The sequence below is a fragment of the Gorilla gorilla genome, chromosome 10, assembly GCF_029281585.2.
Source record: "Gorilla gorilla gorilla isolate KB3781 chromosome 10, NHGRI_mGorGor1-v2.1_pri, whole genome shotgun sequence".
Classification (NCBI taxonomy): domain Eukaryota; kingdom Metazoa; phylum Chordata; class Mammalia; order Primates; family Hominidae; genus Gorilla; species Gorilla gorilla.
Window position 1 is genome coordinate 148253900 of NC_073234.2, and position 15135 is coordinate 148269034.

At 53.6% G+C, this 15135-nt stretch overlaps 2 protein-coding genes and 1 long non-coding RNA gene across 20 annotated transcripts in view; 1 reads left to right on the forward strand and 2 right to left on the reverse strand.

Annotated features, from left to right (window-relative positions):
• The window catches only part of ANKLE2 (ankyrin repeat and LEM domain containing 2), a 37868-nt gene extending 36088 nt beyond the window's left edge, over window positions 1–1780 (reverse strand). Inside the window, exon 1 of one of the 2 annotated variants that reach the window (XM_055357728.2) lies at window positions 1550–1780. In XM_055357728.2, the coding sequence (XP_055213703.1) occupies window positions 1550–1730 (181 nt within the window). In that variant the 5' untranslated portion in view covers window positions 1731–1780. Of the gene's footprint in view, window positions 1–998; window positions 1256–1549 lie in introns of those variants that run through there. The other variant, XM_055357730.2, reaches the window with a different exon arrangement.
• Window positions 1781–1999: 219 nt separating this feature from the next.
• LOC109029140 (uncharacterized) lies at window positions 2000–11182 on the forward strand. Of its 2 annotated transcripts, none has more exons than XR_008670284.2 (3): window positions 2000–2447; window positions 4192–4541; window positions 8714–11182. It is a non-coding gene; the product is annotated as an uncharacterized lncRNA (long non-coding RNA). The 2 variants fall into 2 exon arrangements; XR_002008177.4 differs by having other exon boundaries at window positions 10775–11182.
• GOLGA3 (golgin A3) overlaps window positions 9453–15135 on the reverse strand; it is a 62442-nt gene continuing 56759 nt past the window's right edge. For all 16 annotated transcript variants that reach the window (XM_055357721.1, XM_055357716.1, XM_055357725.2 and 13 more), the window contains one exon: window positions 9453–13805. In XM_055357721.1, the coding sequence (XP_055213696.1) occupies window positions 13616–13805 (190 nt within the window). In that variant the 3' untranslated portion in view covers window positions 9453–13615. The remainder of the gene's footprint in view (window positions 13806–15135) is intronic.

Sequence of the window (15135 nt, forward strand, 5' to 3'; positions counted from 1 at the left end):
AGCCGAGATCGTGCCACTGCACTCCAGCCTGGGCCACAGAGCGACACTCCATTTCAAAAAAAAAAAAAAAAAAAAAAGTGGTAGGGCCGAGACACAAACTCACACAATTGGACAGGAATCCCCACTCAATCATCAGAAAGCACCGCTCGGCAGTGACTAACAGTCTGACAATTTAAGTAAAAACAAACTCAGTTTCTCCCACTAGTCTTGCAACATGCTTCAGACACCAGGTATGTGGGGATTTTCTCCCCACAAATCACGCAGGTCATCAGTTCTGCAGTGGACACAGGCTGGGTGTCGTCTGTCATCCTAATTCAGTCATCTATTCTGACAGCGTCTTCCTGGAGATACCAGCAGACCCCACAGGTTAACGGCTCAGCCCCGCAAGACTGCCCTCCACTTCCAGTGCCCAGGTTGTTTGACCTGCGCTTCGGACCGACGGGGCGTAACCCGGTGACCCCCTCAGGTTGCGGTAATTTGCTAGAGTGGCTCCCGAACTCACAGACATGTTTTACTTACACTTAACAGCACAGTATAAAGGATTACAAAGAATACAGGTGAAGAGATGCGTGAGGTAAAACCGGGTGGAAGCGCTTGGAAATTCAGGGCCTCTCTGGGCACCGCCTCCAGGAACCTCCACGTACTGTCTGGAAGCTCCCTGAACCCAGCCCTTTTGGGTTTTTACAGAAACTTCATTTCACAGGCATGATTCATCAGCCATTGGTGATCAACTCAACCTTCACCCCTCTCTCCTCCCCAGAGGTTGGGGGTGGGGCTGAAAGTCCCCAGAACCTCTAACCCTGCCTTGGTCTTTCCTGCGACCAGCCCCATCCAGAAGCTCCCTAGGGGCTGCCGGCCACCAGTCCACTCAGCCTACAAAAGACATCGCTTTGGAGGTTCCCGGGATTTCAAGAGTTGTATGCCAGGAAAAGGGGATGGAGGTGAAATACACAGTTCACTGTATCAGTTACCTCAAACTTAAAACGACCAAAACCCACCTCTGATCTCCACATCACCCAGACCCGACAGTCTACCGCAAAGCAATAAATGGCCACCTTCTCCCGTTTCCTCTGGCCCCAAACTCCTAAGTTACATTTGCCTTTTCCGTCTCTGCCTTATGTTCAATGACCAGTAACCGCAGTGGCTTCACGTTCCAAACACATCCGGGACCCAGGGGCTTCCTCCCCGCGCCGCCCTCCTTTGGGCCATCGCTCCCCAGGTCTCGATAGACCGCAGCAAGAGTCTCCGCTAACACCTCGCCGGGCCCCCGCCGCCTTCCCCGGAGGCTGCTCCCGGGCCCGGGAAAGCTCTCACCCCGGAACCCGGCGTGGCCCCTCCACCCCCGCCCCGGGAAGCCAAGTCCCCCGCAACTGCCCTTTCCGCGGCCGGAATGGCCTTTCCCGACCGGCCCTGGTTTCCCCGGCCGCCTCGCCCAACTGCTGCCGGCTCCAGGGGCTCCAGGGGCGCGGCCGGGACCCCAGGCCCGAGGAGGGCGTCGGGGCGGGGAAGGGGCCAGGGTGCGGGGACCCAGCGACCGCCTGGGCCTTACCTGGGGCGGGGGCGGCGGCCGCGCTTGGCGGAGGAACTGGGGTCCCGCTGCGGCCCAGACCCCCCGGCCGCGGGCCCAGCCGCCGCACCAGCCACCGCACAGCGATCAGCAGCACCGAGGCGCCCAACAGCTCCCAGGCCAGCGCCGCCCACTCGGCCGCCGCCAGCCGCGGCCACAGCATCGCCGCCGCCCGGGCCGCAGCCGCCGAGGAGCCCGCGCCCGGCGCCGCGCCCGTCCCAGGACCCCGCTCCGGGCTGCCCGCGCCCTGCCTGACGGCGCCGCGCTCGAGGCGGCCGGGGCGGCGCGGGGGACACGGACGGCGGCCCCGCTCACGGAGGCCCGGCGAGGGCGCGGCCCCGGCCCTGGGTCCCAAGCGGGCGGGAACGGGCGAGCGGACAGGCGGGCGCGGCAGGCGGGGCGCGGGCAGCCCGACGCGGGGTCCTGGGACCTGCGAGGCGCGGGGAGCGCAATGTGCTGGCGGGGGCCGGGGCTGGGGCCCGGGGAGGCCACCAGGGCGGGGCCGGGCGCGGGGCGGCGCTTCTTTGCGTCCGTGGGGCGCTGTGCGTCTCCGAGAACGAAGCGGTCTCGCAGGCGTGCGGCCTCTGGGTTCGTGTGCTCCGAGCCCGAGGACCGTTTGCGGCCGCCGTCCCGTCCTGGAGCAGGAGTGAGGAGGCGCCTCTCACTTTCCTGCGAACCCGCAGAACAGGCGGCCGGCGCTGGGGAGACCGGCGGAGCTTCCCGCTCCTTCACCAAGTGGCCCTGACGCGCAGTTGAAAGCGTGGATTTTGCCGGGCGCGGCGGCTACGTCCGGAGTCCCAGCGCCTTGGGAGGCGAGGCGGGAGGATCCCCACGGCTCGGGAGCTCGAGACCAGCCTGGGCAAATATTTTGAAAGTCATGGTAAAAGCCGCAATTACTTTTGAACCAACCTAATAGTGAAACCCTGTCTCGAAAAAGGGAAGGAGGATTTTACTGTATGTAATTTAGATTTTTTATTTATTTTTTGATGCCGTGTCTTGCTCTGTCGCCAGCTGAAGTGCAGTGGCGCGATCTCGGCTCACTGCAGCCTCCGCCTCCTGGGCTCCAGCGATTCTCCTGCCTCAGCCTCCCAAGTAGCTGGGATTACAGGTGCCCACCACCACGCCTGGCTAATTTTTGCATGTTTAGTAGAGACGGGGTTTCCTCATGTTGGCCAGACTGGTCTCGAACTCTTGATGTCAAGTGATCCACCAGCCTCGGCCTCCCAAAGTGCTGGGATTACAGGCGTGAGCCACCGCGCCCCGCCTAATTTAGATATTATTAAATGAAAATGAAAGACCTGAAAAATATAATTGATATCCTTGGTTAAAAACATAATCGATCTGAGCGAGGTGGCTCAGGTCTGTAGTCTCAGCAACTCTGGAGCGTGAGGGGTGATGGTAGTTTCAGTCCGGGAGTTCGAGGCTGCCATGAGCGTGATCTCGCCTGTGAATAGCCACTGCACGCCAGCCAGACCAACATAGCAAGACCCCATCTCTTAAAAAATATCATTGGATGGTACTAATGGTTGGTTGGGCACTACAGAAGAAAGGGTCAGTAAATTTGAAGATGGATGAAATGGAAATTCAAACCACGATGAGATGCTGCTTGAAATCCACCAGAATGGCTAAAATTTAAAAATTGGCAATATCAAATTTTGCTGGCAAGAGCAAGCACTGAGTTAACCACTTTGGAAAATAGTGAGGCAGTTTCAAAGTTAAACGTACACCTCTGCTGTATTCTGAGTGTCTGTCCCCAGCGTTCGTATGTTGAAACCCTAACCCCCCTTGGCCGGGCGTGGTGGCTCACGCCTGTAATTCCAGGACTTTGGGAGGCCGAGGCGGGCGGATCACGAGGTCAGGAAATCGAGACCATCCTGGCTAACATGGTGAAACCCCGTCTCTACTAAAAAATACAAAAAATTAGCCAGGCATGGTGGCAGGCGCTTGTAGTCCCAGCTACTCGGGAGGCTGAGGCAAGAGAATGGTGTGAATCCGGGAGGCGGAGCTTGCAGTGAGCCAAGATCACGCCACTGCACTCCAGCCTGGGTGACAGAGCGAGACTCTGTCTCAAAAAAAAAAGAAACCCTAATCCCCAAGGTGATGGTATTAGGATGTGGGGCTTGTGGGAGGTGATAGGTCATGGGACAGAGCCTTATATACTTCCCTTAGAAGAGGCCCAAGAAGGCTGGGCGCGGTGGCTCACACCTGTAATCCCAGCACTTTGGGAGGCCGAGACAAGAGGATCGCTTGAGCCCAGGAGGTGGAGACCAGCCTGGGCAATATGGCGAGACGCTGTCTGTGCTAAAAATTTAAAAAATTAGCTGAACGTGGTGGCACACGCCTTGAGGAGGGAGGATTACTTGAGCCTGGGAGGTCAAGGCTGCAGTGAGCCAAGATTGCGCCATTGCCCTCCAGCCTGGGAGAGAGAGACCCTGTCTCAAAAATAAATAAACAAACACGTACATACATACATACATAAAAAGGTAATTACGTAAGTCCTTGTTACGGAGCCTCCATACATGAAGGGCTTTAGAGCTGATTTGTTAAATGGTCAGCTGTAGTCAACTGTTGACACCCAGCGTCCACTCTCCATTAAGTTATTAAGAGCTTTTTCTTCATAACAGAAGCTCTCAGTGGGCAGTGGAGACCCTGCCATCTCCTGAACACATCCAGCGGCCACATGACTAAGCAAAGGCGGCGGAGAGTGGATGGACGGTGATGGACGCGGCCACGGAGCCCGAGTGCCCACAATGCGCATTCCTGTCTTTTCTCTCCCCGCTCACCTCAGAGCGGGACGGAAGGTGGGACCGGGAGAGCTGTTCTCGGGCAGGTGGATGCTGTGGATTAGCGGAGAGGGAAGGCACTTTCGTTCTCGGCACCGTGAGGCTGTCCTGGTCAATCCTGTTTTCATGCTTGAGGGTCTCTGGTGCAGCAGCTCCACCAGCCTTGACACCAGGACTTCTGTGGAATCCAGGTAAGCAGCCAGGGTCCTGATAGGGCCATGCCCTCACCCCCATGTAATGCATCCACTCCCAGTTAAATGAGAAAGGAACAATCACAGGAAAACATGGAGAACAACTCCACTGTTCAGAAGCCAACCCTATATTAGCCACTGTTTAGGTAGAAATGAAAAACTTTGAGATGTAAACTCCTGCAGGTAGAAGTGGATTTCCGGTGAATGAACAAAATGAAGCTTATTAGAATCAACGGCCTCTTCTGAGAGCCGTTCTGAATTTTTTTTTCTTTTGAGACGGAGTCTTGCTATGTTGCCCAGGCTGGAGTACAGTGGCGCGATCTCGGCTCACTGCAAGCTCCACCTCCCGGGTTCACGCCATTCTCCTACCTCAGCCTCCCCAGTAGCTGGGACTACAGGCGCCCGCCACCACGCCTGGCTAATTTTTTGTATTTTTAGTAGAGACGGGGATTCACCGTGTTAGCCAGGATGGTCTCGATCTCCTGACCTCGTGATCCGCCCGACTTGGCCTCCCAAAATGCTGGGATTACAGGCGTGAGCCACTGCGCCCGGCCCTGATTTTATTCCTAGTTGTAGTTTAACTTCTACTTCATTTCTGATCCGAGATCACAGAGGGGCCGTGTGAGCCCCAGGGACTGAGCGGAAGCTGAATCCCAGATCACAAAGGGGCCACGTGAGCTCCAGGAACTGAGTGGAAGCTGAAGTCTCACAGCTCGAGGATTTACTCGCAACGTGCTGGGAAAAGCCCTAGATGAGCAGGGAGTAGCTAATTTTTTTCTTCCCCTTCTTTTTCAGTATTAATTGGATTTCCTTAAAGGCCGTGTGTCTATTAAGTTTGTTATCAACGGCTATTTAGCACTTGTAGAAACCCAGCCATATGTTACATACAGTAGGGTCTAGTCAGGAAAACAGCCCAGGCCAAGTGGTTCAGCAGAGGAAATGCAGGGGCAGGGACGGCAACCGCAGGACGCCAGAGGCCCTCAGGTGGAGATAACGGCCCTGAGTGGAAACGTACAGGCTCCAGAACCTGGTGGGACCTGGGCTGATGCAGGGCAATGAGGGTGGCAGGGGAGCTGCGGCCGTGACCATCAGACGTGACCTGGGCTGATGCAGGGGAATGAGGGCGGCAGGGGAGCTGCGGCCGTGACCATCAGATGCCCAGCTGCAGGGACGGGGAGGGGGGGGGGGTCTGTTTTCTGGGTGAAGATAGGGGCATTTTTGAAAACATTGGGAAGATACACTTGACGTATCTATCCAGTCTCCAGAAATGCACGTTTAACGCTCAGAAGGAAATCTTGCAACAATGGAAGTGCTGTGGGAGGCTCCGCGAGCAGAGACAAGATTGTCCTTCTCTGGGTTTCAGGGCATTTAGACATGACACTCAAAAATATTTCACTGTGGGCCGGGCGCGGTGGCTCATGCCTGTAATCCTAGCACTTTGGGAGGCAGAGGCAGGCGAATCACCTGAGGTCAGGGGTTCGAGACCAGCCTGAACAAAATGGTGAAACCCCATCTCTACTAAAAATACAAAAATTAGCCGGGTGTGGTGGCGGGAGCCTGTAAGCCCAGCTACTCTGGAGGCTGAGGCAGGAGAGTCACTTGAACCCAGCAGGAAGAGGTTGCAGTGAGCTGAGATCGAGACACTGCACTCCAGCCTGGGCAACAAGAGTGAAACTCTGTCTCAAAATATATCTATTTCATATGAAGGTGAAATCCAACCCCGACGATGTGTAGAAAAGCCCAGCAATCTCCCGCAAATCCCTGAGCCGAGGGCCGCGGAGATGGGCGTCCTGGTGGTGCTCCCACAGCTGCCTCCCCAGGTGCTGCCAGGGACATGCTGCCTTTGGGGCTAGAGGTTCCCACCTCATCAGTAACGGGGGCATCGCCAGCCCTCAGCTGCCTTGGGTGCCCACAGTCGGCCTTCACGCCTCCCAGAGGTTCCGCCACCTTCAGCCCTCACTTCAGATGGAGTCAGAACTTAGAGACGTGGACACTGTGAAGGTCACTGGCAGCCAGTGGTGGAGCCGGGGGGAGGCTGTAGGACGCCCCCACACACAGGTGAAGAGGACACTGCCAGGGGGAGGGCTGTAGGACGCCCCAACACAGGTGAAGAGGGCACTGCCAGGGGGAGGGCTGTAGGACGCCCCCACACACAGGTGAAGAGGGCACTGCCAGGGGGGAGGGCTGTAGGACACCCCCACAGGCGAGCAGAGGGCACTGCCAGGGGGAGGGCTGTAGGACGCCCCCACACACAGGTGAAGAGGGCACTGCCAGGGGGAGGGCTGTAGGACGCCCACACACACAGGTGAAGAGGGCACTGCCAGGAGGAGGGCTGTAGGACGCCCCCACACACAGGTGAAGAGGGCACTGCCAGGGGGAGGGCTGTAGGACGCCCCCACACACAGGTGAAGAGGGCACTGCCAGGGGGAGGGCTGTAGGACGCCCCCACACACAGGTGAAGAGGGCACTGCCAGGGGGAGGGCTGTAGGACGCCCCCACACACAGGTGAAGAGGGCACTGCCAGGGGGAGGGCTGTAGGACATCCCCACACACAGGCGAGCAGAGGGCACTGCCAGGGGGAGGGCTGTAGGACGCCCCCACACACAGGTGAAGAGGGCGCTGCCAGGGGGAGGGCTGTAGGGCACCCCCACACACAGGCGAGCAGAGGGCGTTGCAAACATGGGCAGAGGCGGCCCAGCGGCAGTTTAACATCGCCCTGTGTCCAGGAGAAAGGCCACTGCCCAGGTATGCTCTTTATCGCAACCTGCAACATTCCCCCTCAGACGGAAGCGTGTGTAGAGGCCGCCAAGTTCCAACAAATGCTCCTGACTGTAGACGCCACCAAGTGCTGGGACTTGCTCTCGTCATCTGGGAAAGGCTTGGGGACGCTGCCAGCAACTGTCATGTTTATCCATCAAGCTAGACGGCGGAAGTGCAGTCATCTTAGTTTTCCCCATTATCTGCTTCCTGCTTTTTTTTTTTTATCTCGAGTCTCAACTTTGTTGCCCAGGCTGGAGTGCAACGGCACGAACTCCACTCACTGCAGCCTCCACCTCCCGGCTTCAACAATTCTCCTGCCTCAGCCTCCTGAGCAGCTGGGATTACAAGCGCCCATCACCACGCCCGGCTAATTTTTGTATTTTTAGTAGAGATGGGGTTTCACCATGTTAGGCAGGCTGGTTTCAAATTCCTGACCTTGAGTGATTCACCCGCCTCAGCCTCCCAAAGCGCTGGGATTACAGGCATGAGCCACTGCGCCTGGCCTGCTTCCTAATACTACCCGAGGTCTCAGATTTATGAGTGACCTGGTGATTTTTAAATCCTGAGTCTCCTTCATGCCTGTAATCCCAGCACTTTGGGAGGCCGAGGCGGGCGGATCATGAGGTCAGGAGATCGAGACCATCCTGGCCGACACGGTGAAACCCCGTTCTCTACTAAAATACAAAAAGAAATTAGCCGGGCGTGGTGGCGGGAGCCTGTAGTCCCAGCTACTCAGGAGGCTGAGGCAGGAGAATGGCGTGAACCTGGGAGGCGGAGCTTGCAGTGAGCCGAGATCACGCCACTGCACTCCAGCCTGGGCGACAGAGTGAGACTCTTTGTCTCCAAAAAAAAAAAAAAAAAAAAAAATCCTGAGCCTCCCATCAGCGATACGTCCTCTGTCCTACACTCAACCCAAATTCCTGACAGTACCTGCCGCCACTCTAAGCCAGGAAGAAGTGACCCATTCATCTCTGCCAAAACCACTCCTGACACCCACTGCTGAGCTCTGTAGCAGGATGCAGCGTGGAGCTTCGAGCTGCTGAGACAGACACAGCTTAAAATACACCTGTCAGTGCAGTGCCTGCAAACACGTAGCAACTCCATGGAGAAAAGGAAAAAGTTCAGATACATACATGTCCCCTTAAGGGTTCTATAGACAAAAAAAAAAAATTATATCCTTAATATTTCAGAAAGTTAAGGCCACAGAAGGTGGTCAGGGAATTTTTACTCTGATCTGTGTAGCAATTCTCTGGGTACAGAAGCTGGTGACGCTCACAGGAGGAAGTGCATTAATCCCACAGGGCCAAGCCCAGCGACCACCACTTCCTGCCCCTTTTCTGTACTTTTTAAACCATGGTGGCCTCTAATAACGTCTAACTGAAAACTCTGTACCTGGTTAACTTTTTTTTTAGACGGAGTCACGCTCTGTCACCCAGGCTGGAGTGCAGTGGTGTGATCTCGGCTCACTGCAACCTCTGCCCGCCGAGTTCAAGCGATTCTTCTGCCTCAGCCTCCTGACAAGTGGGGATTACAGGCGCCGGCCACCACGCCCAGGCTAATTTTTTGTTTAGTAGAGGTCGAGTTTCACCATGTTGGCCGGGCTGGTCTTGAACTCCTGACCTCAGGTGACCACCCCCTCCCAGCCTCCCAAAGTGCTGGGATTACAGGTGTGAGCCACCATGCCCAGCTTACGCCTGGTTAACTCTTAATGACCAAAATCAAAGTACAGATGAAAAAGACGATAATCTGGGAAGTCACATTGCTGAGGTCTGAGAGTCATGACTCCACTGCCACCGGGGAGGCGCAGCAGAGGGCAGCACCTGGATGATGAGACCCAGTGCAGGAGGCGCAGCACAGAGCGGTCACCATCCTTCCCCGGTTCACCGGGAAGCTTGCTCCCCCTCCTTCTGTATTCCTGGCAAATGACAACGGGCAAAGCGAAGCGTGGGCCAAGGACGGAGGAGGCGGTGCCGCGCGTCTGCCGTGGTCACAAGCTACAGAAGTTTGCTTCACTCCTGCCAGAAACCGGCAGGACAGTAGAATTCTCTTAAAGCACGTGTTGAAGAGAGTGTGTAATAACATGAGATTAAAAAGTTACTGCCAAACGACAAAATATAAATATTAAAATGAAGCTTCCAATGAATATGAAAATCTTTACCAAAAAATAGTTTATTGCACAAAATTTAAGGAATTCCCAAGCACACTTACATTTGTAAAAAATCAACGTGCTTTTTAAAGTTACACTTTGTCAGACACGGTGACCCCTTTCCCAAGAACAGCCACAACTTGAGGACTTTCTTTTGTGAGGAAATTTTTAATAAAAACAAGTAACTCAAAAGCACTGAATTTTCCAGACCCTCTAACACATTTCCCTCCGGATCCTGTGAGAGCCTGAGATCACTTATGACAAGATTCACCAGGACCTTCCGGTCAGTGAGCTCAGAACACCTCACACCACAGAGTCACTCAAGTCCCTCCTCACATCAGAGGGCTCCTCGAAGGGAGGCCCCAGGACGGTTCTCTCAGATTTGCTCGTCCCTCCCCTCCTAGAATCTTCACGTACAACATTCTGTTTTTGTTTGTAAAGACCTCAGGGAACTAGGACTCTATGTTGTGGGAACCCTGGACCAAGGAGAGTTGAGGGCCAGCTCCTTAGGGCAGTGCAGCACAGCACGGACTGTGTTCTGGTGGGCAGGGCCCCTGCTGGACCCACCCAAGGAGAGTCCATTTCACATCCTATCAAAAACACTGCCTGATCCATATTGCAGAGTGGGAACGGGTGTGAGTCCGTAAGACCCGTAGCATCAGTCTCACATATACCACGGAAAAACACATGAAAACCAAGTTACATTGTTTTTGGAACGTCAGAAAAACAAGTAGTGACATCGTGAAGCGCCCTAGCCTGTTGTGACACACAGCGTGGGGATGAACACGCCACATAATGCGCTGGTGACCCTGTTTTCTAAGCAGTACTCCCAACTTCACCGCCTTTTCAGGGAGGATATTCCATCATTCCCACTTCTGCCCACAAGAACAAAATAATTCAAACTTTACGCACTGAAGTAACTCTGGGAGGTAGAAGTGCCGGGACAGTCCCTTGGAGATAAGAAAAAAACCTCAACAATAAAAAAAAGCAATTTAAAAATCCAACTTCAGCCGGGGGCGGTGGTTCACGCCTATAATTCCAGCACTTTGGGAGGCTGCGGATCAGGATCACCTGAGGTCAAGAGTTCAAGACCAGCCTGGCCAACATGGTGGAACTCCACCCCTCTAAAAATACAAAAATTAGTCTGGTGTGGTGGTGGGCACCTGTAATCCCAGCTACTGGGGAGAATGAGGCAGGAGAATCGCTTGAACCCGGACGGCAGAGCTTGCAGTGAGCAGAGATCACGCCACTGCACTCCAGCCTGGGCGACAGAGCGAGACTCTGTCTCAAAAAAAAAAAAAAAAAAAATTCCAACTTCCTCTTTTAGGCGTCTTCTTAAGGAAGGAAGCCTGAAGGCAGTGTCCGCGTGAACACGAGAGGCCTCAGATCCAGCAGCACAAGCCGTGCATGAAAACACCAAAAGACTCACTGCAGGGAGCAAAGGCAGCCAGGCCCTGCCAAACCAGAGGGGGCCCCGGCACCGGCGGCCACAGAGCGCTGGGGGAGGCATCGCACCCGAGGGTGCACACGCAGGAAAACCGGGGTGAGAACATAGAGCTACTTTTCCTTCGGTATTTTCAGAATTAGTCTGTCCTAAGAGAAAAAAAAATACATGGTGAACATCACTCGAGGACTTTCCATAAGCAAGGAGAAGTCGCTCCCCACTGAATGTGTGATTTCTCAATTTTAGATTTTTTTTAAATCATTTATTTATTTATTTTTGAGACGGAGTCTCGCTCTGTTGCCCAGGCTGGAGTGCAGTGGCGCGATCTCGGCTCACTGCAAGCTCCGCCTCCCGGGTTCAAGTGATTCTCCTGCCTCAGCCTCCCAAGTAGCTGGGATTATAGGTGCGCACTACCACACCCGGCTAATTTTTGTATGTTTAGTAAAGACGGGGTTTTGCCATGTTGGCCAGGATGGTCTGGACCTCTTAACCTCAGGTGATCCACCCGCCTCGGCCTCCCAAAGTGCTGGGATTACAGGCATGAGCCACCGCGCCCGGCCCGATTTCTTGATTTTAAAATTAAAACAAAGGGGTAGTACAGCCAAAATAAATAAGCACGTAAATTGCCATATTTTTTTTTCTAATGGTACAAGAACAATTTAGTAAATAACATCTTCAACTTAAGATAAAAAGTAGGATATATTTATAATGAAATTTTCAAGTATTATTTCAAAATTAACCCTGTACAAATGATATATTTTGGAAATTCCAATATTTGCTAGAGAATATTTTTTAAATACCAAACATCTTTGTGGTTAATGCTACCTTAACCTTACCAATTAACCTTCTAAAAGTATATTACAACAGAACACAAATAGCTTAAAACACACCATACTGTTTTCTCCACAAAACAGACACCAGACACCGACATGAGCACATCTGGCCTGGCCAGTGACTCAGAACCTCATTTCAGACCAATACATCTGCAGAGGAGGCCACACAGACCCATTCTCTCTCTAACTCATATAATAAATATTATTTTAGATTTTCTTAGCAAACTAGGGGACAACTTACAGACCCCACCTCTCCCAGTCAGCCAGTGTCTGCAGCGTTTCAGGATTTGGGGTGGGAAACAGAAGATCTCACACATGTCGTGCTGATTTTAAATAAGGCATCTGTCTCTGAGACACCCTGGGAGAGCACAGCCACCTTCCTCACGGTGCCTGCCTGTCTCTTCCGGAAATCGCCTCTGCTCGCCACATGATGCTGGTGTAACCACAAAAGATCCAGGACTTCTCGATGACTGCACAAGTACAGGCGCTCCCACAGACACTGGTAAAGATTTTCAGTTGGGGAACAGGAGTGTGAGGCTTGTTACCGCCTGCGACCTACGCCTGGCTGACTCCAGGGGAAACCGCAGGAGTCACTGCAGGGAGCCCCTGGTCCGCTCTCCTCCTCCTCCTCCACCCTCCTTCCTCTCCCTCTGGCCTCTCCCTGTGCCCCCCAAAGGTCAGATCAGATATGGGGCCTCAGCGTCCTCGTGCCTCCTGATGGCCGTCAGGCCTGACCAAGGGTCCAAGCTGCCCCTTCCCGGTGGCCAGCCACGGTGGAATCACACAGGGCCAGTGGCCTGAGAGAAAGAGACCAGCAGGAAGGAAAGATCCTCAGCAACAAAGTAAAACCAGAACAACAGAGGACCTTTCTGTGTAAGAATATTTGGCTTTAGAAGGTAAATAAAATAATTATATTTCTTAGAATTTTCTGACTGACATCCCTAAATCCTGCAGGTAAATTATTCCCAACAAATTTTCAAAAGGCAATCAATAATAAGTAGATTCTTCTTCAATAATATGAGCATATGCTTCTTAAAGATTGGGTTACAGGCCGGGCGCAGGGGCTCACGCCTGTAATCCCAGCACTTTGGGAGGCTGAGATGGGCAGATCACTTGAGGTCAGGAGATAGAGACCATCCTGGCCAACATGGTGAAACCCCATCGCTGCTAAAAATACAAACATTAGCCTGGCATAGTGGCGCACGCCTGTAGTCCCAGCTACTCGAGAGGCTGAGGCAGGAGAATCGCATGAACCTGGAAGGTGGAGCTTGCAGTGAGCGGAGAGTGCGCCACTGCACTCCAGCCTGGGCAACAAAGCGAGACTCTGTCTCAAAAAAACAAAAACCAAAAAACAAAGATTGGATTATGATCTTCAGTATCTGTACACATCCTATGGTGGGATGGCTATCCAAAAAAACAAGTAAAAAGCCAAAGGTACAAATAAAATTTCATTTCTGCGGAAAAGTAAAGCTCTTACTGAATGGAACAAGGAAGTGAGAAACTGCAGCCGGCCTGGCCAGGCGCGGTGCCGCAGACCCTGTCACACAGCTTCTCCCAGTTACGCAGCCTCTCCCTGTCACTCGCAGAGAGCAGCATCAGTGGCCGCTCAGAAGCCACGACCTACAAGTAACCCTTCAGACACGTTCAAAGCTCCTCGCCGAGAGCCTATCAGGCTTTTAAGAGTTGGTCATTCCATGTGAAAAGCTAATTGTGATCTTCGAATGTTTTTCTAATCCTTGGCTCTCATTCTGCTATATATTTTACTTCTTGTTAAAGGCAAAACAAAACTTAAATTTCATGTCTTAGAAAAACATCGACCACACAATCAAATAAATAACATTGATAAGAGAGCATTCTGGGGCAGCGGCGCACAGAGGCGAGTCCGCAGCAGTCACTCTCCCGGCCCTTCTTTGGAAGCCCTGCTCTGACTGTGTCTCTGTGGGTCGCCGCGTGGGCCGGCATGACCCCCCGGGGGCACAGGGCTGGCAGTGGCTGGCTCCAGCGGCGTCCACGAGGACAGAGACTCGTGCACTGTCAGGGCATGCTCCTCCATCTGGCGCTGCAGGCTGTCCATCTCCTGCCTGGGACAGAAGAAGAAGGAAGAAAGCCCAGATCACACAAGTGCCAGGCAGAATGCGCCACCTGTGGACAGTGCCACTCGCTAGCACCTGAGTGGACCGGGGTGCCTTCGGGGATCCGCAAACCAACTGAGACCACAGAAGCTCAGCTGTTCTCAGCACCGTTCTCTACACTGTGCAGTGGACAACAGAGGGCGTGTGCAGAGGACACAGGCTCAAGGACCAGTCCTGACCAGGCGGCAGGGTGGAAGCTGTCACTGAGGCCTGGCACACGCGACTTCCACTCCGTTACCTGCCCTCGGGGCGCCGCCTGGCTCCGCCCTACACACTTCGCTCAGCCTCAGACTGCCAGGTGCACCATGTGTGGCCTTCCAGCTTCTCAGGGCCTATCAGCGTAGTTTAACTCCAGGCAGTTTCCACCTATGAGTTCACAGGCTGTGTGTGTGAGTTCCCCCACCTTTATATAAACCTCAGAGGCTATGCGAGTCCCCCTTCCCCTTTATATAAACCTCAGAGGCTGTGAGTCCCTCCCCCTTTATATAAACCTCAGAGGCTGTGAGTCCCTCCCCCTTTATATAAACCTCAGAGGCTGTGAGTCCCTCCCCCTTTATATAAACCTCAGAGGCTGTGTGTGCAAGTCCCTCCCTTATATAAACCTCAGAGGCTGTGTGTGCAAGTCCCTCCCTTATATAAACCTCAGAGGCTGTGTGTGCAAGTCCCTCCCTTATATAAACCTCAGAGGCTGTGTGTGCAAGTCCCTCCCTTATATAAACCTCAGAGGCTGTGTGTGCAAGTCCCTCCCTTATATCAACCTCAGAGGCTGTGTGTGCAAGTCCCTCCCTTATATCAACCTCAGAGGCTGTGTGTGCAAGTCCCTCCCTTATATAAACCTCAGAGGCTGTGTGTGCAAGTCCCTCCCTTATATAAACCTCAGAGGCTGTGTGTGCAAGTCCCTCCCTTATATAAACCTCAGAGGCTGTGTGTGCAAGTCCCTCCCTTATATAAACCTCAGAGGCTGTGTGTGCAAGTCCCTCCCTTATATAAACCTCAGAGGCTGTGTGTGCAAGTCCCTCCCTTATATAAGCCTCAGAGGCTGTGTGCGCAAGTCCCTCCCTTATATAAGCCTCAGAGGCTGTGTGTGCAAGTCCCTCCCTTATATAAACCTCAGAGGCTGTGTGTGCAAGTCCCTCCCTTATATAAACCTCACAGGCTGTGTGTGCAAGTCCCTCCCTTATATAAACCTCACAGGCTGTGTGTGCAAGTCCCTCCCTTATATCAACCTCAGAGGCTGTGTGTGCAAGTCCCTCCCTTATATAACCCTCAGAGGCTGTGT